General features: G+C 40.4%; 1 protein-coding gene across 1 annotated transcript in view; it reads right to left on the minus strand.

Moving 5' to 3' along the window:
• Nucleotides 1-26,326, minus strand: part of FER1L6 (fer-1 like family member 6) — an 85,180-nt gene that overhangs the window by 12,958 nt on the left and 45,896 nt on the right. Inside the window, exons 15-34 of the mRNA XM_064645475.1 lie at nt 25,741-25,841; nt 24,995-25,085; nt 24,166-24,285; nt 22,914-23,066; nt 21,407-21,593; nt 20,749-20,873; nt 19,079-19,213; nt 18,390-18,539; nt 15,306-15,416; nt 13,686-13,847; nt 12,389-12,572; nt 12,015-12,199; nt 11,316-11,438; nt 11,145-11,184; nt 9,268-9,380; nt 8,004-8,135; nt 6,875-7,000; nt 5,723-5,850; nt 3,743-3,913; nt 2,421-2,581 (exon numbers count right to left, since the gene is read on the minus strand). Of these exons, the coding sequence (XP_064501545.1) occupies nt 2,421-2,581; nt 3,743-3,913; nt 5,723-5,850; nt 6,875-7,000; nt 8,004-8,135; nt 9,268-9,380; nt 11,145-11,184; nt 11,316-11,438; nt 12,015-12,199; nt 12,389-12,572; nt 13,686-13,847; nt 15,306-15,416; nt 18,390-18,539; nt 19,079-19,213; nt 20,749-20,873; nt 21,407-21,593; nt 22,914-23,066; nt 24,166-24,285; nt 24,995-25,085; nt 25,741-25,841 (2,698 nt within the window). The remainder of the gene's footprint in view (nt 1-2,420; nt 2,582-3,742; nt 3,914-5,722; nt 5,851-6,874; nt 7,001-8,003; nt 8,136-9,267; nt 9,381-11,144; nt 11,185-11,315; nt 11,439-12,014; nt 12,200-12,388; nt 12,573-13,685; nt 13,848-15,305; nt 15,417-18,389; nt 18,540-19,078; nt 19,214-20,748; nt 20,874-21,406; nt 21,594-22,913; nt 23,067-24,165; nt 24,286-24,994; nt 25,086-25,740; nt 25,842-26,326) is intronic.

Genomic DNA, 26,326 nt, shown 5'->3' on the forward strand with positions numbered 1-26,326 from the left:
AAGCTCATGAAAGACAAGGCAACTTGGATTTCACAAAGCTGATAGTAAATAGGCACAAACAGTTATCTACACCTTATTTTAGATTGTGACAGCTACAGCAAAGACCATCCTGGAGAACTGAATCACACCTCAAGGGAAGAGAGTTGAAGTCCATGGGCAAGCAAATGTCACCTTCTGACCTGCTCAGCTTGACCACTGGAAGGGAGACCCCAGAGAATGGCACCTCAAGGAAGGACTAGTGCTAATATTGAAAGTAGGGTGGATATTAGGAAGAAGAGAAAGCCTTTTGCGCTCTCGAGTTTCTCTTTCCTCCCTTTTTGTGTGGGCTCCACACTAAAGAAGCCCAGACTTTTGAAGAGTGATATTTCCTAGATTAGAAGTCCCTAAGTGAGAAGAAGGTTAAGATTTATTTGTGTCAGCAAACTGTTATCACTTTTTCTATGGGTGTTGCTGTCTCCAAATTGCTGGTAGTTGACAAAAGGCTCATTTGGAGGCTCAAAGAGTGAGATGATCCTGAGGTTATGAATCTTGGTTCCCTCATGTGCACCAACATGTGCTTGACGTGCAATGTGTTTCATCTAATTTTAACCAGCTAAAAGCAAGGTCTCCAGCCTGAGCTAATCAGCCAGGCAGCCTCAGTAGCAATGACACATTGTCCTATGATATCCCATATCCTCTCAAAGACATCTTTGTAAAGACTGTTTTTACCTCTGAAGATGCCTGTTTCTTCCCATGGGCTACAGGTAGTCCTAGACTACTTGGTAGCAGTGGACAGGCAGTTGGACAAGATGATTGTGGTATGTCTCTAACAACTGAACTATTCTATTTTATCTGAATTCTTCTTTCCCTTGCAATTTAAAGCTGGATGGATAAATACAATTTTCTCCACCTGTACAGTGGAAATAGTATTGCTTCCTTTTTTTAGTACTCCTCTAGAGCTCAAATCCATAGTATTTCTTAGTTTTACAGATCCAAATGATGACCATCACAGAAACCTGTCAGGAAATAATGATCCAGATGTACTTGTCAGAACAGCAATCTGGATAGGAATTATGCAAAGACTGTATGCTATAAACTATTTCTGTATATCATGTTGAAAAACTTGTGTACGTAAGTACTTTGGTCTTAGCCATCTGGTTCTATATTTCCTTGTTTCACATTTCCATCATCTTGTCTGACATTGGTTTGTCTGAATCTCATTTCAGTGAACCAGAATCTTGATTGAGAGATCCTGTTGTTGGGAGTCACACACAGTCATCTGCTAGTGAGGAAAACAAACAGCAGTACTGGAGTCAAAAATCTCTTTCAGGCCAAGAAACCAAAAATGGATCAACTTTTTTCCCTTCAACAGTGCTACCTTAGCTGTATTTTGTGGCTGTCAAGAGGAATGTGGTCAGATAAGGGAGTGGAGGTTTTCCTACACTGCCAGTGTCCACTACTATCTCACCAAGTCCAGCTCCTCTTTTTCCCCTTAAAAGGCTTCATTCTTACACCTCTTTTCCTTAATCTCAGTATAAAACTGAATTATAGAATAGTTTCAGTTGGAAGGAATCTTTAAAGACCACCTTGTCCAACCCCCTGCCATCAGCAGAGACACCCTTCTCTGATAACTCTGTCCCACTCCACCCTGATGTGATATGGACACTCAAGGTCCTGGTAGTTTTGACCTCTTTTTAATCTGGGAGTTCTGAAAGTAAATTGTCCTGCCATCTGGATTCATGGACCCCACAGATACCTGGATTTACAGAGTTCTGTGTTAGTACTTCAGAAGAGCAGTCAGAGTGGTAATAACCAAGAGGAGAAAAACCAACAAAGAGGAAAGACAAGTAGCTAAGGTAGGACTGGCAGGTAAAGTGGCCTGGAGTCCAGCTGTGGTCAGAGACTTGTCTAACCTTGGGTAACTCCATTCAAATCTGTATTTCTCTTCCCTCTTCTTTGCAATTCTTGGGTCTGTCTACTCTAGTGTTTCAGTTTAGACAGGGATTGCATTTTTTGAAAGGCTCTCCCTGACTTCCCATGCTTTGATATGTTGTGTGGAAGGTTCTCAGAGTGTGCAAGCTGGACTCCTTTCAGATCAACACTAAGTCAGAAGACATGTTCCAAGAGGGTCCCCTGTACTTCAACTAATCCTGGGCATACCATCCTTGGGATCAGGTAGGAGCTAGTCCAAAGTATCTCCCTGCAGCCACCATCAGGATGTCAGGTCATCAGTGACAACTCTAGAGATTCTTTGCAATTAAGGTACAGCAAAAGCTAATATAAACACAACCTTAACTGCCACAGTTATGAGTGTTTCAAAGCAGACACAGACACCACTATCTGACTTTAGAATGCATAGCACAACAGGGCCCCTGCTACAGATTGGGTAGGCACTTAGTACTGCTACAATGCAACTGAAGAATGCCAAACTACTTCATTACCGTTCTCATCTTCTGTGAAGACTGTCTGTCCCTTAAAGACTTTTGTTCCTACTTGTATCTCCCCTGGCCTCATGAAGGGTCCATTGATTTTGTAGTCCTTGCACAGCTTAGTGAGGATCTCACTTGGCTTGGTTGCATCTCGCCATGCATTGTACCCTTCTCTGCAAGGAGGGAACAGAGAGAGAAGAAAGATGGGTGAAGTTTTCTTTCAGCAAAGTGCACTGACAAATCAGGAATTTCCATGCAGAATTTGCTTTGTGGTCAGTGGCCCTGACATCTGCTCAATCAAACTTCTCCTTTGAATTGTTCAGCACCACCTCTTGAGAAACCCTCTCTGTCTGCTCAGGTCCTGGGTACCAACCACTCCTCTGAAAACACAGGGGAAGCTGAGGCAGCCTTACTCACAGCTTAGATAAAGTAACCCAGGCATTGGCATACTTCCCAAGAGGAAAAGAACCAGAACTCGATCCATGTTCTACCTAAAGAATTCAAGTCTACATGTGCTAACTCCATTCAAGAAGTGTTCTACAGCTCCCAGAGGCAGAGGAGAAGCTGAGATTATCTGGGACATGGAACGAGCACATGAAGAAATATCTCACACTGGAGATGAGCTGGCAAGGGAAGCTTTGTGGTTCAGTCTGTGCTCCTGGATTGCTTTTTTCCATTTTCCACCCTTTGTTTGTAGATAAAATGAGAAACAATCATAGGGGAACACCAAACCCACATCTGCCAGTTTAGTGCCCCACCCCAGGGCAGTGGAGTTATTTTGGATTGACTTTCTCCACACTAATTAATTTTGTGCACAACATCCTTGAGTGTGCAGCTGCATGGCAGGGACCAGGAGCTCAGCATCATCACCCTATGACTCTCTCCTGTTAAAGAGGCCATGTCAGCAGTCCCACTTTGCTCCCTCTTTGCCCAGTGCCACACGAGTCCCACCAGCCTTGCTGCAATCACTCCAGTTGCAGCTGAATAACAGAGAGCAGAGTAGAGCCCTGGCATAAATTCTCTGGGAGATTTTTTTTCCTATTTGCCCTTTATGCCTGTCCAAGGCAGTTTATCAAGCAGGTGTGTTATACATCAGCTGTTTACTACCTAAAATACTCCTTGAACAAACAGTGCTGCTAATTTTAAAATATCCATTTCCCATTGAGGCTGGAAGCTACCCAGAGCCGTCACTAAGCTCTGTGGTGAATTTTAATTAAAATACCTCCTGTGACACTTTTGTGCTGGAGAAAGCATAATATTTAGCTACATCTTGAATTTTTCTTTCAAGTCAAGTCCTCACTGTGTGCTCTGTTGCTGTCTGAAGAATTACTTACATTTCATATTGACTCTGTAACCCACAGGTAGCTCGATGCCTGCTGTAGAAACGATTTTCCAAATCAATTTTAGTCTCTCCAATGAGATCATCAGTCCCCACGAAGTCATGGTCATAGATCAAGACTCTGAGCAAGGAATCCTTGGGGAAGGTAGCTTGGATTTCAAATGATCTACAGGAAAAATTGACACCTACATGCAGTCAAGTCAGTTTTGAAGCCTAAAAGACTAAGCTAATGAATGCTGTGCAAACAATGTGTGAATCGTGTCACTTCTAATTAGCAGTGGGTTTTGTGGTAGTACTTTTTGTTTCAATTAAATATCCGAACATGCTGGAAACACACAGTGCAAAACTGTTTTCTTCCTCCTCCTTCTCTACCATCCCCTGTGCAGTTCTAAGATCGCTCTGACAGTAGACAGAAATGGAATGGATCTGGTCAACTGCAATGATTCATCCTGAATCCAATACAGATGGAAATCTGGAAATTACAAGGCTTATGAAGCTGTATGTAAGGGTTCTCACATGCTTTTCAGAACCCCCAAAAGGTTCATCTGAGTCTTTTCTATTGTCTTCCAAAAGCTGCAGGTTAAATATTGAAAATAGGAATCTGGGGGCACCCAACAAAATGATTAGACAAAAGTTTTAAACAAGTCTCAAAAAAGCAAAGATCAGAACTCCTTTTTCACTCAGTGCATTTTTAAGGGACAGAAATCATTGTTGTTGAGATGTTTAGGGAATATGAAAATATAAAAGGGATTTTAAAAATGATTTGACAAATTAGTGGAAGACAGGACATCCTCATCAGCACAACACTGGCTCCAGATTTCTCCAAAGCACAGGTGAAACCTGTCCTGAAGGACAAGTTTTGTTCTTTTTCTCAAGGTAGTAAAAGTCAATTTTGTGCAGAGTACTTTTAGGAGGAGAGATAGCTTTGGGGATGGTCTGGAATTGCTAGAGGTTGGTGGTGTCCTGCTGACCAGGGTTTCTAGGATAATGAGAAGTGTTTACTATGACTGACAGTACTGCTGTGAAGGAGTTGCTGGTCCAGTCACTCCAGTACTGCCACTGGCAGCAGCAGCAAGGACAACAGTCCAAATCAACAGCCCATTCCTTGCCTAAAACAAACACAGTGGTGATTTCCCATTCCATCTACATGCGTCTATAATGGCTGTGGTTTGTCATAATGATGGATCAGTTGCAAGCTCTGCTAAGGAAGAGCTTAAGGCACAGAAACTGAGATGGCATGCTGTGGAGGGACCACTCTTTTCTTGTCTCTTGTCCTTACACTTTTGTCTTTAGGTCTCTGTTTTTGCAGACAGGATCCTGTCCTAGCAGGCTTTCAGTCCAAAGTGGTTTCTCTGGTTTAATGTTCTTACAGAATAACTGCACCTCAATTCAAAACATTTTCAACCTTCTTAAAACAGTGAAACTTACAAGAAAAAAAAATCACAGCTATTAGCATTAAAAATATAAATAAGTATAAAGCATTGATAATACAAAGTGGATGTTTATGGCAACTTGCCCCTGGTTCCCCCATTCAGAAGGCCATACAAGTTCAAAAAGCTGTTTATTTTTGTCCTAGCTCTAAAATTACAAGATTTATTTGGCACTCTATTCAACCTGAAATAGCAACAAAGATTGTGAAATCACTCTTAAGTGTTCTGATATTTATTTCACTTTAAACTTAATGATTGTATTAATTTGCACAGAAAGTCATTGTTGCTTCGTTTCCTCTCATGCATCATTTTGTGAAACCTCTCACAGATTGCATTACTTTATGTGTTTTGACAGGTATGAAAATGAAATATTTTATAGTCATACAAGGTGACACCAATTCTCAACATTTTAACCAGCATAATTACAAAACATCCAAACAGGCAGAAATCAGCATATAACAAACACTTTGTAATTGCAATAGCAACAGTTGTAGCAAGTGATAAAGCACAAATCACACCAAATAAGAAAATAAGCCATCACTGACCTTCCAAATACAGGGTTTAGCTGCTTGGGGATGTAGTTTTCCCTGTCTTTAATTTCTGTGTTGCCCAGTTTCAGCACAATATAGGGATCTGACTTGCCATCTGGATCAGCTGGGCTGAGGTTAAATGCCTGTTAGGAAGAAAAGCTGTTTTCTCAACAAGTTTGCTTAAATGCAGCATGGTCACAGGAAATTTAGGTCTCCTGCCTGGTCCTGGATGTTCTGGAAGCTCAGGGGCTTTTCTTGCCTGACGTAATGCAAAATTTGGCCTTTAGCTTTGCAGGCTACTAGGAAAAGATGATCTGGAGGAGAAGACAGTTTGCAAAGGTGGAGCAGGTAAGTGCTGTCCCACTACTAAGATGGAAAAAGATGAGCAGGAGAGACAATGCTGAGGCAGAAGCTGGCTGCACAGATGCATGTAGGATTCAGGAAAGGTTTTCCAAAAATAGTGTTCCAAGTCCTTAAACAGTGCAAAACAATTCTTCATAGAATCACAGAATTGTTAAGGTTGGAAAAGACCTTTAAATCTTTATATTCATGAAATAAAACAATCTTTCTTTTCTTGTCTTCTGTTTTGTTGCCACTGTCTCTTTGCATGCCATCTTTCTGTCTTAGATTACCTGCAACTCTCTTGTTTCTCCGAAATACCAGTTCCTTCTACCCTTTTTGCTTCTCACACTGTGCTCTCTCATCTTCTTGTCTTCTGTATTTCTATCTTTATTGATCCCAAAACTTGTTCACATCTACCACTTTGATAATGTGCAATTCACAGCCCCCCAAAAATATGCTCTAATTTTCTCCTTACTGAGGTTTTATATAAATGTGTCTTTTTGAAACAACTCTACTGATTAAAACTGGTTGCATTTGCACAACGTGGCTGGAACAGGTTGTCCATACTACGTTAGTTGTGCATCCAGCCCTTTCAGTTTGAACAACTAAAGTGATTCTCCAGTCTTGCAGAAATCTCCAGAATTCTCATTAGGAATATAGAAAATTTTCTGCCCTGAACACCCATTGTCTGAAATATGACCAGAAAAAATAATACCATATGGATGGGGATTTTCAGAAGCTTCACTGCAAAGACACTGAAAGTAAACCGAGCTGAAAAGAAATATCCAAGTTATTTCAAGGTTCAAAGAGCATCTGTCTACTTACTGCCACAATATAAACCCTGATGAGTACTTTGACAGAGTGGTTTGGTGGTATCCCTTGCAGGATGCGGGGCTGCCCTCTGTCCATCAAGCTGCCGTCCTCAGGACTCGGGTATATGCAGAAGGAGCCCTGGTAATACACTGACTTTTATCTTCCTCAAAAATAGGTCAGGTGCAATACAAAACCAACTCTTTGAACCTAAACAAAATATCATTCATGCAGCCTATGCTTCAATACATACATATACACAACATATTTTGTGGTATAACTCACAAGGAATCAAGACTTCAGTGCACTAAACATCATCTTTTAAAATGTCTTTTCTCTATAACATGGTACAATCACTACATTTAGATGTGGAAGTACCTGCATGCTCTTAGGTCTCTATTTGATTATTTAAAATTAACACCTGCAGGCATTCTAAATCCAGTTTTCCTGTCATTGATATTCTAAAAATAATATTTTGACCTTAACTCTATATTTGCAAATTAATAATTCCATCGGGTAAGTTTCAGAACAGTGTGACAGGAATCTAACTGTATTTTTGCAGCTGCCATATAACTCATATAAATCAATATTGACTCATGCTGCCTCATATTGCCTGAAAGCATCTAACTAGTCATTGGGACAGAAATTTGCATTGCAAAATAATTGAGAAATCAATGAGTTTAATCAGTTCCTCTAAACTACAAAGTGCTTGAAACCCGATTAGCATTACTCATGCTTTGAACATTTCAGATTGCCTGGTGGTGCCCTGACTCAGGCTGTAGCTGTGAGGGCCTCCATTTAAATTACACAAAGTTGCATATAAGGTGCTGTAACTGATAGTACAGTAATAAAGCTGCGTTAGTTAAAGCTGGACTGCATAATATATTTCTTCTTCCCCTTCTGTGATTTCCAACTCCTTGTAATTCCTTATTTCAAACCAGCAGTGAACACCTGACACTGGAGGCTGCTTTTTTCTATCAGACAATGGAAAAGGAAAACACATGACTCTAGGTCTAATAAAAGACATAATTCTATTTACAACAGACTGTCAGTGTCTATTTCTTTCATTCCTGGTATTCCTGAAATATGTATGAAAACCTAAAGTCTCTAAATTATTATCCATTTAATCAATATTAAAGCTTACCTTAAATTTTCCTATTATTCTGTCTTCAGCATCAGCATGAACTTCATCATTAGATTTTCCTCTTAAAAGTTGGAAAGTTTTCACCCAGTCCTCAAAGTTATTAAATTCACTCTCCAAGTCTCCTTCATAAATCTTTGAAAACATAAGAATGCTTACTTTTTGGTGCAGCTAATATATTTATAGCCACTTTTTTATGACAGAATGAGTAGAAATCCACTTTGACTCAAAATGCAGATTTTAATAAAAACGATGTTTTGCAGAAGTCCTTGAGGAAAAAAGTTAATTCCCCACTTAAAACAGGACCGGTTTTGTCCTCAACCAAAGTCTTTCACAACTATTGAAATGACATGTTAATGCCACAGGGAGAAGTGATTTTAGAGGGGCCAAAATGAATGTTTGTGAGCCCTGGTGTGAAAAACAGTGTGGATGTGCTGCTTTTTGCTTCTGTTTCCTCTCTGCATTGTGCCTTTGATGTACTGACCCATTCTGGTACATTAACGTGTCAAAACTTGAGAGCAAAGCAGACAATAACAAAGTGCTGTGGGGACAGAGCTTTGGGATAGCTTAAAAGACCAAATCATTTTTCAAAGAACATGATTTCTTTCAATACTCTCCCCCTGTAATTTATCAAGTGTTATTCACTGTGAAATAGAAAGGCCTATACTACTGCCATCTCTTAAAAAATGGAAATTGCAGTTTCAAATTCCCCTTTATTCAGCTACAATCTAATCCAGAGAGTCCTAATCTTTTCAAATCTCTCATCTCTCCAGTCATTTTGCATGACCCATATAGTTTTCTTTGAATTCCTTCTATCACTACCCAACTAAATTTATTGTGAGCTAAATATTATCTCCCATCAGGGAGGACGTAGTAGCGATTGCAGCAATGTTTTCCATACTCCTTTTTAAGTCATTCTTAATAGCCTGTAATACTTCCAACATGAAATTTGAGATTTCCAACTTCAGTATTTTACATGCAAACAACAACACTGATTTTTCACTGAAGTCTCTCTGGGTTTGTCTATAGCAATAAATTGAATGTCTAAGACCAAGTAGGCCACATCCACCCTATGAGATGTATGATTTCCTCTGGGTCCTATGTGCTGAAGTGCATTATCACTTCACTATCATTTAGTGTGTTTTAGTCATTGTAAAGTGCCTGAAATAAACTTTAGGAGGGTTTGCCAAACTCAGCTGCTGATGTCAAATTTGGGGGAGACAGTGAATAACAACAGCCTTACCTCTTAGCCTTACTTCTCTCTTACCTGCAGTGTTGCTAGGTTTGGAGTTTCCTTTTGTCTCCTTTTCAATGTCTTATCCTTCTTTTTGTCTGGCTCATCCTCTATGATCAGTGCTATGTGGTCAGAAGTCTGCTTATCTACAGAGATTTAATGACATCATGTAGGTTTTAATTAGCAAAGCATATCAAATGCTTCAGATAAGGATGTAAAATACATTTTAAAGAGCCCCCCTTGCTCCTTTTCCATTAATTCATCTACTGTCAGGCATAGGGTCCTCTCTTTCACCACTGCTCCTCCCAGGCAAGAGGTGGCATTTTATCCTCTCTGTGGCTACCAGATGAACTTGCTGGAGCAAACGTGATGGTGTCCTGTATCACTCCTTCTCTACGTTTCCCAGAACACCCTTTTTCTTTCCCAGAACACCCTTCCTTACGTTTCCCAGAACACCTCAGTCTTTCTGACTCCTCCTCAATGCAAACTAACAGATCTTAACAGCTTCCATGTAAAATTTAAGGCTTATTTAGAACTGAAAACCAGTATTTAGGCTGACTGCAACTTCAGATACCAGGGTGACCCAAGTTCTTCTCTGCTTAATGATATCACAAAATAGGGTGTATCTCACCTTGTGAAAGCCTAGAAGTATGAGAAATAGGGGGAGGTATCTGGCCAGCTCAAAGACAGATTCTCAACACTGAGAGGGAACTTCCCAACAAAGAGAGAATGAGCTCTCAAAAATGGCACTGAGATGGTTTAGTTCTTTGGCTGAAATCTGTATTTTGAGTTCACTTTAATGTTTTGAGTCATTCATGTGTGTTTGACAGCACTAAATACTTAGAGATATATACATTATATCAGTGCTGTCCCATATGTATAATTCTTATCATGACAGTGAAAATATGTAAAAAAAACTATCAGAAGAGAATTTACAAGATCTGAAGTCATCAGTCCAAACCAATATGCCACAACTGCCTGAATAGCCTGTGGGTGGATGTCACAATGTCAAGTAAATTTCTAATCATAAGTGAACATCACACCTTTGTAGAACATTTTCTATCTAAATATTTCCTCCATGTGGACAAGTGAGCTTCACTCAGAAACTGATCTCCAACTCATCTCTCAGCATCGCTGATGATCACTGAAGTACTTTTAGCCTCTATTTCCAAAATGATACCATGTGACATTTAGGTCATGCCTTCCATCCAGAGCAACCTCAACTCCTCCTTTAAACCAGAATTCACCTCAGTCACTGGTAGAGTGCAGTCAGCTCTGGCATGTGAAGGTGCTTAGTTTAGTGAATAGCAGCTCTGTGTAAATAGTAAATATTTGGGTTTTTTCCCAGCCTTTATTTTTGCCCAAAAATAAAATTTTCCAGAGTTCTGTCTGATTGTGGGAGGACTTGCTAAGCCACAGAGTATACATGTATGGAGACATACACACATACATACACAGAGCCTATTTCTGGCCAATTCTTTCAGGTTATCGTGTGAAAAACTTTTCTAGAACCTGAGCTAGATAAAGCTTTTCTGTTATGGAAGTAACACACATCACCATGAGTCTGCTAGCAGAAGCTGTTGATGCATCACTGATCCTGAATTGAGAGGAACTTCTTTTTCTGAACCTGTTACAAATGCAGCCTAAGATTAGGATAATCTCCACCTTGTATCATTTAGGACTTTGACTTTGCAAATCTTTGTGCATGAGCTTTGAATCACAGGAAACCCATGTTAACCCAATGCTGGCTGTGAAGCTTTTGCCTACCCACTATCTGATCAGCTGTAGAGGAAAGAGCCCACTATACCAGCAGTAACCTGTCACCAGATGTTAATTGTTGTCAGTAAAATAGTAGAGAAGTAAAATATTAGTGGTACAAAATAATAGAAAAATGCAAATAATTTACTCACTGTCCTCGGGTTTTCCTTCACTGGGAAAAATCCCTTTTGCCTTTCAAAAGAAAAAGATGATGGACAAACTCCTCATTATGAATGTCATACCGAAATGGAATCATTCAGCACTAAATCTATATTTACAACATTGCTCATCCATGAGAGTTTCCAACGTACTGGGTGATTTACCTTTTGCATTTTGAGCACAGAAGCATAGTATTTTGACCACCAGTCAATAACATTTTCAGCTGATTCATCTGCAATTGTTCTTTTTCTCCTCTTTGTTGACCGTCGGATAGATTTTGTCATACCCTACCAAAGGATGGAGAAAACACTGTTGAACTCTAGAACTGATCAAAACTAATCACCTGATTCATTACATTAAGCATGAACAGATGTATATATAGAAAATTTCAACCTCCAAGGGCGAAATAAAATGCAATATGAATTACTGTTTCTGTCTTTTATTCCAAGACACTTCATCATGATCATCATATTATTAAAGCTATCTCTATATTTCTTACTGACAATGCCAAAAGTTTGACCATTGGAGATGTTGCCACAGGAGCAATCCATACAACAGGCAAACCTACATAGATAAATAAATAATGGTGTTTTAAGGGATGCAAATATTCAGATACAAATTGGTTTCTCCACTTAAGTCTGCAAGCATTTTAAGGGTCTATTAATGGAAGTAATTAAATTATGTGGGATCAAAGCTGCACTGATAATTAGTTCTCTTGAGGGCCAGCAAAGTAGTGTGGGCATGAACATCAATACGCAGAATTTCTAAATCTGAGGTCCGTAAGAGGTTACCTTTTTATAAGGAAGAGCTAAAGTCTGCGAGATTGCAAGAGAAAGTTAGGTGGCAGCTTCAGCTATACCCACCTTCTTTTTCCTCTCTTTCTCTGTCTCGGAGGCAGAGTGCTCTGGTTTAGTGGCAGGAAGCGCTCTCAGAGATGGGTCTGGCTCTATGACTGTAGATTTACCCTGCTCCACATCTACGTAGATGTGATCAGCTAAAAACGGTTCTTCGTGGAATAACTCAGCAGGCTGCGATGACTCAGGTGAAGCTGAAATCAAACCTTTACAAGTTAGGTAAAATTTTTGCCAGCAATGCTATCATAACATTTGATGATCATCAAATAACTATGTGGGTAAAGGTTTGACCCTACACTCAGCACAATAAAGCATGCTTGTGAGTGTTAAGATGCTAAGTAGGTCCTTTACCTTTTTATTTGGGATCAGAATGGAACACTTACCTTCCTCAACTTCTGCAATGTCTAATCTGTTAGGTGCAGCCTGAAGATCCAAAGGGGTTTTACACAGGAATTGTTTAAGGCAATTGATGGTATGTGTTCCAACAAGAGTACTCCTCCCAAACGCTCTCCAGTCAACAACACAGATGCTTAGTGGTGGATGCAAGAGTTCATTTTCAGGCAGCTCCTAGTGCAGGGGGACAGACAGCAGCATGAGGATTGCTACAGAATATAGAACACGTGTAGAATATTTCTTGTGTGCAGAAATGAGGCTTTTACTCTTGACTCCCTTCTCCCCTTCAGCTACTAACATACTCAAAAGGCAAAATGCATTCAGCACAGGCAATATAATTTCATCTGTGGTTTTCTACAAAATCTGGAGAAAGCCTTGTTCTTAGGAATACAGAGTGGACTGTACAGACTGTGCTGCTGAGTTGGGTCCCATGCTGTCATATACAAGCATCTCTTGCTAGAATAAACTGGGAGAATCAGGAACATCCAGAAGGAATGAATGCTTTGTTGGAAGTTGGGAGTCTCAATGGCACTGCTACTGTGGCAAAGGCTCTTAATCCTATGTGCCTGAGTTTTCCCAACCAGGAGATGTGGACACTGAGTGGTTACATGCCTTATAGGATGAACTACCACAAGCTCTTTGGACTTGTGACGTACAATGGATGCTAAAAATACTGTAGAAACTGTACTTTGGTATCAAGGCTATTGTTTTGATATTCTTTTCTCTTATAAATAAACCTCTCTCTAGATCCTAGCAACAAGAGCAAATTGAGCAGACTAATTTTTTCTGTTGCTGACCTTTGTTCACTGAAAGTACCAGCTCTTATAACCCAACCAATAGGCAATACACAACTTTCCAGTTCAAAAAGGCGAGGGTGACAATGTGCAAAGGTCCAGAGCTCATAAGCCAGAAATGATCAGTGCCCTTAACAGCCCATTAACACAGGGAGGAATATTAAAAGAATGGAAAGAAAATAAAGGAAACTGAACTGTCAACAGGTTCCAACCTATCAGCTGGAAAATAGGTTGGTAAGTAAAAATCTGATTGCTACATATTTCCTTGCCTACTTGGGACATAATATGAGGAACAATATCTTCTTTTGTCATAGAGTTTTAGCAGAAATCTTTTAAAGCATCTTCAAATCAGTAGCTTTTGCATGAGAACTGACATCCTTTAGTATTTGATCAAGACACAGAGGAAATTATTTGACATGAAAGGAAGGACAATGATAGTTAACACCTTGCCTAACCAGAGCAAGACAGGCAAGGGGCAGCATGGTGTACGCACCACTTCAAACCAGTCTGCAAGGCCAGTGAAATTGGGATTTTTCTTGTAGCTCTGTATGACAGAGGATTTGACTCCTTTCCCTGCACATTCGATGAGAACCTGGGGGCGATCTACAGAGAGGAACTGGACTTTCTTCAGCTCTCGAAGACCCCAGAACAGGACCTGTGTTTTGCAGAGAGAAACACTGTTAGCCTGCAGAAACCCCTCAGTCTGGGGAAGCCACTGCTGGGATCCTATAACCACATATCCCATTGGGAATGCACAATTACCAGGAAAAAAAGAAAACCGACATAAATCTAATACTCAATAACCACCAAAATTCATGATGGAAGTTAAAACAATTAATAACATCCAACTGTTATCAAGGAGTTATTGCCAACAGCAAGCCCTAATAATACATTTGCAAAAGGTGTTTTTTCAGCACAGCAAGGGGACTATTCATCTGAACAGCAGGGGCTTGATTTGTTTAAAGTGTTGGAGCTGTTGAAGGAGCAAACAAATCCCACAGGAGCAGAGGTGATTAACAGAGGTTTGTCAGCCAAGCTAGCCCTCAGGTCTGCACTGGATGGCAGGAGGTCTCCAAGTAGCTTTCCTTTAAAGGACTGTGCTCCTGGTCTGGAGGACAAGGAGGCTGGCTCTGTAGAACAGGGGTCTGCAGGTAAAATGGGACTTTATACAGCACATGTTGGGAAGCCCTAAAGCAGAGGGCTGGGGCAGTTAGAGATGGTTACATTGTGGTTGGTGAATGAAACTGTGAGTCTCATGAACTGAAATGAAGACTGGTAAGGAGCACTGGAGAAGCATGAGGATTGATGAGATCCTGCTCTGTTGCCAGAGGTTCCCAGTTAAAACTGGGGCACACTTGTGTAGTGACAATGGCTACGTGGCCATTGTTGGATCTTTGAAAGCAAAGCTGGAATTGCTTTGGGTTTCCAAAAAAGGATTTCTGGGGAAAGACCATCAGGTAACACAAGCAGGATCTGACTTGGCATGGAAAAATGGGCAAATAAGCAGGTGATGTTAAGGCTGTAGGATGAGTGACAGTGAGTGGTGAGGCTGGGCAGGATTTAGGCATTGCATTGATACAAAAAGCTGCCACATTACCCTACTCTCTGACATATAAGGGTACTTTGGACACAAATGGTGCAAGAGAGAAGGGCAGGGAAGGTGTGGACATTTGTAGGCAGGCAGAGGCATTGTTTGGCTTAAGGTTGGGACTCAGAAAAAGCCTGTGAGGTGACTGATGCCACTGGAGCGGACAGCTCCAGTGATGTTAGTTGCAAGAGGAAGCTCTCTGTCTCCTATAGACACTCCCTTGTGTTGCACAGAGTGGGGTCCATCATCTATCCTCTGCCACTGCTCTGGAAGGAGCAGTCCCTTCCCAGCAGGTCAGGACTAAGACACAGCCCTTGCTGACCTCAGTTAAAGTGCTGCCTTGCATTCCCAGCCTCAGAGAAACAATTTGGTCTGAGCTTTCCACATTCGTTTTGGGATCTATATGATATTTTCATGTGATTCCTATTGATCAGGATTTTAAAATCATCATCCCTTACTGTTACATTTCAATAAGAGAACAAAAGGAGCTGAGGTTAGCAAATGGAAATGTTCAAAGTAACTCACCTCCACTCTGTACTTGCTTAAAACAGGTCGTATGTTAGCTGGGACTGGGAAAATCTGGCCAGCCTCTGGTGGATCCAGTGGGGGAAGTCTGTCTGGATCTGACTCAGGAATCTGAAAAATGAAGCAGTCATAACTTAGGCCAGTTTTTGGAATAATAAAATCATTATCAGAAGTATCTGTGAATGACACATATATAGAACACACAAATTTAATGCTGTTTTATAAAATACATTGCAGAGCAGAGCAGTTGTGCTGTGAGAGGAACGTGACCTGGATTGCTATTGCTCATGCTGTGATGCTAAAATATTTGGCAGAAACAGTATTCAATAGATTGCATTTATGCACCTTTCTGAAAAAAGGACTCCTTTGTCCTAGCAGGACATAGTCTGCCCTAAAGATATGCATATGCTGAAGCACAGTAATTCTATTTACTAAAAATGGAAAGCATCACAATTATATTTAACAAAAATCCTGAGCAAAACTGCTTGGAAGACTTCCACAGGAAAATTCTAGATCTGATTCTAGTTAGAAAGGGCTGTTGAACAGACAGTGCACATCAGCTAAACCACACATTTGCCAGAGAGACATAATGCTCTCCAGCTCTTACGGAATAGTAGTCCTGAGTTATTGCATGCTCTCACCCTTGGAGGACTTGCAAACCACCTCTCCAGCATTAGGGTTGGGTCTTCTCTGTGCAGTTTCTAAAATCTTGTAGCAGGTGGCACTTATGTTCTCTGCGTGTGATTGCACATGAGCTTGTCCCACGTTCAGGAGCTTATCTGGGTGCACACGACTGCTCTGTGCCAGCTGGGTGGGAGGAGAGCAGGCTCCACTGCAGCTCTGAGGCTTGACCATCTCTGCCTCTTGCTGTACTCTAGGCTTTGCTGCCTGCTTGGTTCACTTTCTGTGAGAAAGCTCCTTGGCTTAATTTCCCAATAATTTCCTAAATTTTAGCAGTGTAATTATGACCTTCTCAGTCCATACAGGGCAGATCTCAAGCTTGGCCTGATTTAGCAAATTTCTACATAAAAGAGCTGAAGCTAGCACCTGATGATGAGTCCTGTCAGAAGCTAAGGCTGTGACAGCAGACAACGACCTATGGACAGAGCTCTCCTCAGCTTTCACTTGAAGCACAGTACCTAAAGTGTACTGTCCATGCAGCTCCTGGGAAGCAGAAACACGTTTTCTGGAGTGCATCAGTGTCCCTAAGCTAACTCGTCACCGTTGAAAGGTGAAGCAGGTGAGATACAGCTCTCAAAGGATCTGTGAAGTCTTCTGCTTCATTTAATTAGGTCGTCTGTCTATGGATGTGTGGGAGTTTAATTACCACAAGGGAGAAAGGATGTGTTCCCTAGTACCTTGTAGGTGAATGAGGAGATAAATGGAAAATTAATTACTAATGTAGCGCCTGCAGCATAGGTGAGTATTTACATAATTAGCAGTAACATTTCACATGTATACGTGATCTTTCCTTTATCAGTAAAACCCAAAGCAATTAATTTAATAAATGCATAGAACAAGAGGTAAAGAATGATCTAGCACTCAAATGACAGTAAAAGAAAATATCCACAAGATGTGTTTACATGGGGATTTTGCTTTTTTGATTAAAAAAAAATAAAAAATCAGTAAATCCTGAGCTCACTTTGAGCAAAATCAAGACTCCTAGTATTCATTAGTCTGTATTTTTTTAGTCTACTATTTCCTTAAATGCCCGGAAGCTTTGCTCTAAGGATAATTTTATTCCTTCATCAAGACCCAGCATTCATTTTGAGAAAGGAACATGTACTTCTTACACAACACTCCTTCAGCTGAACCAAACATCACCTACAGATTAGAGTTACCGAGCACAGTATGTCAGGAAATGTTATGGATTCAGAATGATAATAAATCAGTAATGAGAGATTTTCGTTTCCATCCTCACACAGAGCATCATCGGGAATGCACTGATTTTGGAAGCAGCCACCAGCATATCAGCTCTGGGAGAGCTTTGAAGACTGGCAGGTGTATATATATATGGGGTTTTTTCCCCTGAAAATGTCTTTAATGTTCATATTGCTATTATCTGCCATGTGAGATGCTGTGCAGTGTTGTTACTGAGAAAAAAGTGCACAGTGTGAAGATAAAAGACTCTAGAGTTTTTATTTTCTAGAGAATTCTTAGGAGTACATTTGAGCATATCCCCAAAACAGCGCTGTTTCTTTGTCCCAAAAGATGGCAAAACAAAATACAATACTCTTTTGTTCATGTGAAAGTGAAATTCAATTTAAAAATGGAAAAATTATGGCTAAGATACTAGTCTCTACCCCTTGGTACCTAGCACAATGAGGAAATACTCCACATGGTGTCATATTTCAGGCTTTCACCACAAACATAATTAGCCATCATGCTTAAAAGCCTGTTTTATATTGGTAATATCTATAAAATGTGTCACAACGTTCCATATTTTTCCCATTTCAGATTTCAGAATAAATTGCTTTAGGTTTTCTGGAGACAGAAGTTTCCTCTAACTGGTGGCTCTGCAAATTTCATTGAAATTCCCTGAAATCCCAGGCATGATGCACCCCAGTCATGTATCTATCAGGCTAGCCCAGGAGGTAAGCTGAATTTTCCTTTTGTCTTACAGGTGGAAACCATGTAATATTTCTTTTAATACAGTAGGGATACCTGAAAACTCAGCCTACCTAATCAAATCTGTATTATTCACCACTTCCTCTTCCTACGAGTAAAAGCAGCATTGGGAGCTTTGAGGCTGGTAAAGTCAGGGCCATGTGCTGCTCCAAAGACCAAGCAGCGCGATTTTCTCAGGTGTTTCTCAGGTCAGAGCATAGTTTAGGGCAGGGCAAGTGACAAGCAAAGGAGGCTCAGAGCATGTGAAGGGCTGGCAGTGGTGTGTACGTGGGCAGTGGCCCCTGGCAGGGTGGAGGGGGTGACAGAGATTGTGTGGGGACTATGAGGTTCAACGGCAGAATGACCCTGCTCCAGTTGCAATTCCCATTAATTCAAGGGGGTGATGGACCTTGATGCCATGGCAGCTTTTGCAAGCCCAGAGTGTAAAAGTGTAACGGCCAAGAACGTCGAGTTTACCTCCAGAAGCTCAAATGTAGCAAGAAGGTCTCCTCCTGAAAGATTTCCACAGTACACTGGGTGGTAAGAAAGTTTAGGTGGTTCATAGCTTTGATGAGCAAGTCTCACCACGGGGGCAGCCACCGTAGATCCAATATACTCTGCCTTACCCTAAATAAAGGAGAATACATGTGTCAAATGCATTTGGATTTCACAGCTATCCTAGGAGCCAGGATGATGCAGAGCTTAGTATTCGTGAAAAAAGTCTTCTTGTGAAGAAAAGGGCAAGGTAAAATGCAAAGCAGCTATGAAGATGGAAGAACTGAGTACTTACTACCTCTTCAGAGCATCCAAAGTTTCTGAGCTCAATCAGTAAAACTGTCAGAGTCTGCATGGTCAGACATAAAGCTGTCTTGACCCAGACTTAGATACAAAATTTACAATTGTGTTCAAGGGAGTTGGGAGCAAGATGCTTCTGATTTCTGTAGGCCAGCCTTTGGGAGCAAGATTCACTTGGGGAAAATACAAGGCCACAGCTTTGCAAGCACATGGAGTGAATCTCGGGGCTGTTCTCAGATATTATACTGCAAACCACAGTAATACTGAGCTCCATTCAGCATTTAATCCCTATTCAGTGACTCGGCTTTTCTTTCATGCTGGCAGTATGACATCAGAGCCCAGGTTTTCCCTAAGAAGAATTTTGAGTTTACCACTGCGTCGTCATCGTACAGCTCGATGACGATCTCTGGTGGGAACTGAGCGATCTCCTCTCTGTCGCCATGGAGCACAACGCTGTTGAAGAGCAGCATCTGGTTCCACGTGGGGGATAATGTCTGTGAAATAATCTAATGGAAGAGAGGAAATGTTTAATGAGCTGTGGACTGACTGGTTTGGAGTCCTTCAGCAGGACATGCTGATCTGCTGGTTACATCCTTTCCCACAGCCTGAACAATTCCATGTCAGTGACACCACATCTTTTGGCAGCTATTCCCAGCCAGAAGAACATGATTCTTTCACCTATCTCTTTGCCTCACAGATCCCTTACAAGCATATCAATATACTACCATCAGTCTGTGTAGACAAACCTCAGTATTAAAGTTAGAGGAGAGTTGTTGGTTTAGGAAAACAGGTGCGTGCCAAATGCTATTAAAATAAAGCCTTTGCCCTAAACTGAGGCCAGTTTTCACATCTCCAGAGTACATTTTTTCAATCTTGTTTTTGCTTCAATGTAATGACATAACACTTTATAGGAGGAAAAAAAAGAAGATGCTTTCATGAATCACTCAAAATAAATCAAAAGTTTTTAATTCGTTGTAATTTGGCTTATGTGGATGCTTATGGCTTTTCATCATAGGCAATGTTTTAACTATCTAGGCAGGAAAAATATTTAACAAAGATAACATTTAAAGAGGAAAAATATGCCAACTGCAAAATGACTCATAACTTGCTATCATTCTTTTGAATGGAAATAAGGTTCTCAACTACAGTTTATTGGCACTTGGCTGATGATTTTACAAAAATATTTAAGTTATCAGCTACAATATTTTATACAGGCAGGGAATAAACTTAACTCTTCTGTGCCTATAAATCCCTGTTTTTCCTGGGCCAAATTCTACTTTTCAGAACCTGGTGCATCTAAACACTAACTTCATTGGATTCATTCATTGTCTTCTATTAGAAGTTAAAATTACATTACAGGAAAAAATCGATTCATAACCTTGAGGGAAAAGCAGCACAAACAGGCATCTACAACTTAGAGAAAAGTTTTTATTTCTTGTTCCCTTTGGCAAATGCTACAGAACTTGCTGCAGATCCATAGAAGTGCCCCCTTCTCTCTAGAGACTTCATCAGATGTCCAGAGGAGGCCAGTTGTCCCCTGGAGATGCCTGAGGCCTATGGGCAAGTTTTTGCAGCATTTAAGTAGTGCAGAAAGTCTCCCACTTCTCTATTTTTGGCTCATTTCCACCTTGTCACTCTAAAACCACCAGTGTGCTCTGCCAGATTCCATCACAAGGAGCCATTCTGACTCACATGGCTGTGGAAGCCAATAAAGGTCTTCACCATGTTCAGTCATTGCAAACATAGACTATAGGAAAAGAGAACCATGAGGGTTCATCTTTATAACAAGCAATGACAAGAGCTCAAGAATCTGGCATCTGAGCTAAAATAAACTTGTACTAATGCACCTCATGTTAGAGTAGAGGGTAATGTTAACTTTCGCCTTGTTTGCAGTGGACTGTCAGGAGCTGCTCTTTAATAGAAAGCATCTAACTTTTCCTGCTAGGTGCCTCCTTGCAAAACCAAGATTTTTCCTTTTCATAGCTTAACTGAGAAAAAGAAAAAAGAGTTTTCAGCCCATAAAAGAGACTTTAGAACTTACCTTTGTGGTCTGACAGCGTGATGTGAAAGTAACTTTTGCAAAAGGATCAGAAAGTCCAGTGCTGTCAGCGGCAATGAGCCCCCTCGCCTGATACATGTGGGCTCTCAGCTGGAAGAGGTGTGGGGCTGCATCATTGCAGAGAAAACAGTAATGTCAGCTTCAGGGAAATGATGCAGCACATAGGTAGGAAGGGAAGATTCACCACCTGCTGTCCCAGCAGGGTCTGGCAAAGGAAAATGTTGCTAGTGCTATCTCACTAAAGAAACACCTGAGACACTCAGAAGTTGTGCAAGACTTCTGAATCTACTACAAGGCTGTTAACTGCAAATTTTTATCTCTCATCACTATCTTATCTACTAAGTGTTCAATTCAGTAGCTTCATCAGAGAACTGAAGCATGCTTCCTCCACAAGGAGACAGACCCACGAGACAGGGAACAGAAATTGCAAGCGAACAGATTCTTTCTTTCCCTGACATCTACAAAATGTCAGTGACAGAACTAATGACTTGGCAATGAAACCAGTCTTTGTGATGAAAAGAATCTAGGTCATGATCATCTTAGAACAGTTACTTTATACAGGGGTTGTGCCACCCTCTGAATCAGAGCTTTTGGGGACATTTTTCTTAATTGCTAATATGGAAATGAAACAGTGCCTTACTTTTATACAGCAGGCAGGCAGGTGAGGGCACCACACCGTGCCCTGAGTTGGTGTTTGATGGCAATTCAATCTCATATCCTACAGGCAAATTCTCCATGACACTGTGGGCATAGCTGGCAGGTCCAAGCCACAGGTAGATGTCCACCTTTGCCTGCACAGTCCAGCCCAGAGGGCGCTTGCCTGGTAACTGAAGAAAAAATCCCCCCATCACCAACAAGCTCAAAAGAGATGGCTGGAGTACTACCAAGCCAGAGTAAAATAAAGGAGCATTCACTGAGCTGATATGATAAATGGAATTTCTCCACAGCAAGAGACCCTGAGACTCATTTAGCACAAGAAACTTCAGTGATTCCTAGGGAAGAATAAGTAATTTTCTCAATTGACAGTCTATGTAAATGACATACTGCCTAATATGCAGAGGTTTGTGCAGGCTACCTTATAGTGCAATCAGTCATAGCTGATACCCTACTTTGCCCAGACTTCAGCCCACTTTCCATGTCATGAAGTTTTACTGGTCTCCCATAGTTAGTCCCATATATTACTAAAAATATTACTCCATTGGGCAGGTTAGAAAACATTTCCACTCTAAAATGTTACTAGTCTTGACCTATTATTTCCTTTCTCTCTCTTCTTATTTCATTTATATCTGCTAGATATTTGTTGAGGACTGCAACTAGAGTTTAGTACCATCTTTTCCTAAGGTAATTCTAGATACTGAAGTGGGTGGACAGTTAACTGTGCATTTTTTTGTTTCATGAAGGCAAATAGTACTTTTTTTAACAAGTACCTGTGGCAACTATCAACAGCTTAGATATTTCTATCTGGTCTTCAGCTGTGCTTTATGGGAGTACTCCCAGCAGCGTAAGGTGGAAAACCAAGTCATTATATGAATTTACTGTTGTCTTGTGCGTTTGGGCTTTTCCTGATGGCCACAGTAACAATTATATTGCACAATATTCCACTGCAGGTACTACAAGTCACAGTGCCTTTGCAGGAGTATATCCACTAAGACTTCCTTCAAGATGAATAATCCCATAACAGTATTTTATACATATATTGCACAAACCTAGGCAGGCTTTAAAAAGAAGTATAAATAATTGCTATATTACCCCTGAATAGCTAGGTTACCTTGCTATCTGAGTTGCTGAGTGCTGATCTCTTACCAGTTTCCTCCCAGGCTTTCATGTGCTGCATTCTGACATCTTTGCCAGCAAAGAGGCTGTACCTCTTCTGTTTATGTATACAGCCATAGATAAACAATGCTCTACACTTGCCATAACAAGCAGTCAGAGAATTAACTACTCATACATCAAAAGCCTCGCAGTGATAGAGTGCTTGAAGAATGACAAGCATACATGTAAGAAGGAAATATTAATAAATGGCAGATATAAATATGTATACTTTATACATTACAAAAATGAGCCTGTAAAATACAATCCCTGGAAGAAATTTAAATACCAAATGCTCCACAGGCATTACCTGTGTTTGCAGAGTGCCACAAACTTACTTTGAGGAAATGGGTTTTAATCTTCCCACAGTCCTTGCCGCTCTGCTCCTTCGCTGGGGAGTAGAGTATGTTTTTTGCTGGGATTCTTGCATATGCAACTCTCTTGTTGTTGCTGAGCATCCAAATGAACACATCAGGCACTGTATTCTGTGGCTGTTCAATGAGGAATATTGAAGTAAAACTGATTTTTTTTCCGTGAACCACCACCATTATTTTTCGTTGAAACACTCTCTACTAAGAGCTGATTCCCTCATGGCTCCTGTGTAGCGGCAGATATGCACCTGAACTACAAGAGGCTGTCACCTCGTGCTTTGCAGTCCATACCTCCATTTCTAATTACAGCTGAAGGTAAAGAGCTTTGCAGAGTGATTAAGGAGAGCCCACTTCATAAATCATTTTATGACAAACTAAAACTAAGAATCTGGGTGCAACTCTGTCTCAGGAAATAACTTAGCCACAGGTTTTATAGTAACTCCCATGGAAATACCATCAACTTCATCTATGCTGGCAAACCAAAAAGGACCAGGGCCAAACTCAAGCACTGGCATATGATCATCGTTCTGCTTGTAAGGATGCTTGATGAGATTGCCTTGCCCTGTCCCATATCATGTTTCCCCATATAAAGCCTGAGCATGGTTTGCAGCAGAGATCTGCCAAGGAGCTGTTCCCTGGAAGAACTTTCTAAAAGGTCACTCTGTTTTAGGAAGGAAGAGAATTTTGATGTAGGCTGCAAACCATGCCAGGCTGTGCCACTTGCTCTCTGAGCCAGGGAATAGCCATGGCCCTGCTTAGTTTGCTAGCACAGGCAGCTCTCAGAGGGACAGCACTCTGCTGCCTGGATTTTGGCCTGACCAAACATGTCCATTCTTCTGCTATTCTCAGGCTTAATAATATAGACACTCCTGGGCTCCTATCTGTCCAAATCACTACATCCATGCAAGTGGACACATGAATTCAAATCAGAAAGCTGGCTTCTCCCAGCTAGGATGACAAACCTATTTTAAAAAAATTACCTTATTAAAAAAAAAAAAAAAAAAGGGAAAAAAAAGAAAAATCTCTGTAGAGCATCCACTCCATACCAGATAGCCCAGTGTTTCCTGCCTTGGTTTGTTAATTACTTTATGCAAAACAGTCCAGATATCCAAAGGAGAATTCTTTAGATAACCAAGCCAGGACCTACTTCTAACATGAGATTATTAAAATCAAAGTCAAGTCCTGGATTTTAAATTCATCTGGATTCTGTGTGGATTACCTCATCAACTAAGAATCGAATTTTATCTATGAAGGTCTGAGTCTCACGAATCATTTCATCTAGTGGCATCTTCTTTTTCTGATGCTGAACAATTCCCTTGGCATCACTGGACATTGCTTCCTGCAGCCAAGAAAGACAATATGTACTTTTTTATGCATCATCAAGTAGTTTGAACTGGAGGAGAAAACAGTCAAGTTGAAAAGAGAAGATGGAGACAGTTCAAGGTTTCTTTGTCACAACAGAAACTGATCAACTCTTTGAAACTGAATAAAGTAAAATGAGAATATCCCCCATTTTGTCTCTGTCTGTACATACACTGCATGTGTGGAAGTCCTAAGAAATATGTGATTACCACATGGAATTATCGGGCCTTGGTTCTGACAGAAGGTACAACCTCCATCCAGTTTGGTTTCTTTTCACTAGTTCCTTAGAGGAGGTGACTAGGTCCAGGAATATCAAACGCCAGACTTTACTGGTTTTGAAGTTCAGCACCACCACAGTAATTAAATGCCTAACATTTTGTGTTAATTTAGTGATTTTCCACTGGACTCAGCATCATCCCATTTTAAGATGCATGGAAAAGTAAAATCAGCTCATTATTATAATGTCTTATTTGTATTTAAAAACAACATTTTCTGATTTAAGGTATCTCACTACTGTCTATTAAGTACAGCAGGTTATATAAAAAAATTGCTCTCAGACGCTATGTTAATATGAATTACAAAGAATTCCAGTATGGTGAAATCAAATAGAAAATAAAATGTCTACAAACAGCATGCTTTCAGTTAACATAATTGCATCAATGCTTATAGGGGAAAAAACTGCATACCAGCTCTTGCTTGAACAGCATGACTCTCTTTTTGTCCAAAGCAGTGTAGTTCAACCCTTTGGGCTTCTTTTCAGCAATGGTCATGAAGACCCTAGGATACATGAAGAACAGATTCTTTAAATGTGTTATTTTTTTAATGTAAGCTGCTAAAATACATTGGAATGTTCTGTGTCTGCGGCAGTACATGAACCGGAAGACAAAGATTCTGAAGTTCTCTAAAACAAATGTTATGCACCCATAAGATTCAAAGAATAGAGTCCAAAACTTCTGCATCACACTTCACACAAATGGGTTAATATGTAGAAATTAGGGTTTATATCTATTTTGAGCCAAATCATGTCATCTGACACAGAGCCCACTGGGTGATTTATACCAGCATATGCAATCCTTTGTTTTCATCTTAACATCATTCTTTTTTTGCAGTGTGTCTATCACACACTTTATTAAGTCCTACTTATCCCATATTCATTCTATTCTTAGGGTCCAGGAAGCAAAAAAAATATGACAGTGATTGGCAGTGATCTGTTCTCAATATTGAATATTGAAAATAAAAATAAAACATTTTCTCTGTTTAAATAGAAACTGCAATTTGGGAAGGCCTTTTCCCCTATAGCAGAATAAACAAAATATATATATCTCAGTAAGTTTACTGTACTTTTTCTTGATTACCATCAGTTTCCTTGTCTAGCCTTGAATTTGTAGCCAACATTAAAAGTGATTTTCTGTATTCTAGTATTTGTAGTTACCTGCTTTGACTGATAAAGTCATTTAGGGTCTTCTTCAGTTTTTCCTCAGCTGCAATCTCTGAAACCTTGATCAAGCCCTTTACTTGCTCTAATGATTCTTCCTATGAAAAACACATGGAAAAGCTGTTATGTAGAGGAGGGCACTTTGTCACTCTGCCAGTGTGCTGTAACACCATTAGGCATGACAAGCAAGAATGAGGGAGGTGACTTTGTAACCTGACAGAGCAGAACATTTGATATATCATTACACTGGAAGTGTGCAGAGAGAAGACTCCAGCAGCAGGATGTATTCTGACCTGTTCCCGGTCTTTCCAATTACTAGTTCAAGATACTACTGCTTGTAGCAGCTTTTTTTTTTTTTTTCACTTCTTTGATGAAGATCTGCCAGTGGGAAACATTATCCACCAGGTAGGAGAAAAAAAGTTATTTCTCCTTGGTCCTGTTCCAGCAAGGCCTGTGGGTTACCAGGTGCACTGACAAATATATCTCTCCATATATATATATTCAGATGTTCAATTTTCAAATATCTGAGTTCAAAATGTTGGTTTATAAGCCACTGCTTTCTCGTGATACAGCCCTGCATAAG

The sequence above is a fragment of the Pseudopipra pipra genome, chromosome 1 (genome assembly GCF_036250125.1).
Source record: "Pseudopipra pipra isolate bDixPip1 chromosome 1, bDixPip1.hap1, whole genome shotgun sequence".
Lineage (NCBI taxonomy): Eukaryota > Metazoa > Chordata > Aves > Passeriformes > Pipridae > Pseudopipra > Pseudopipra pipra.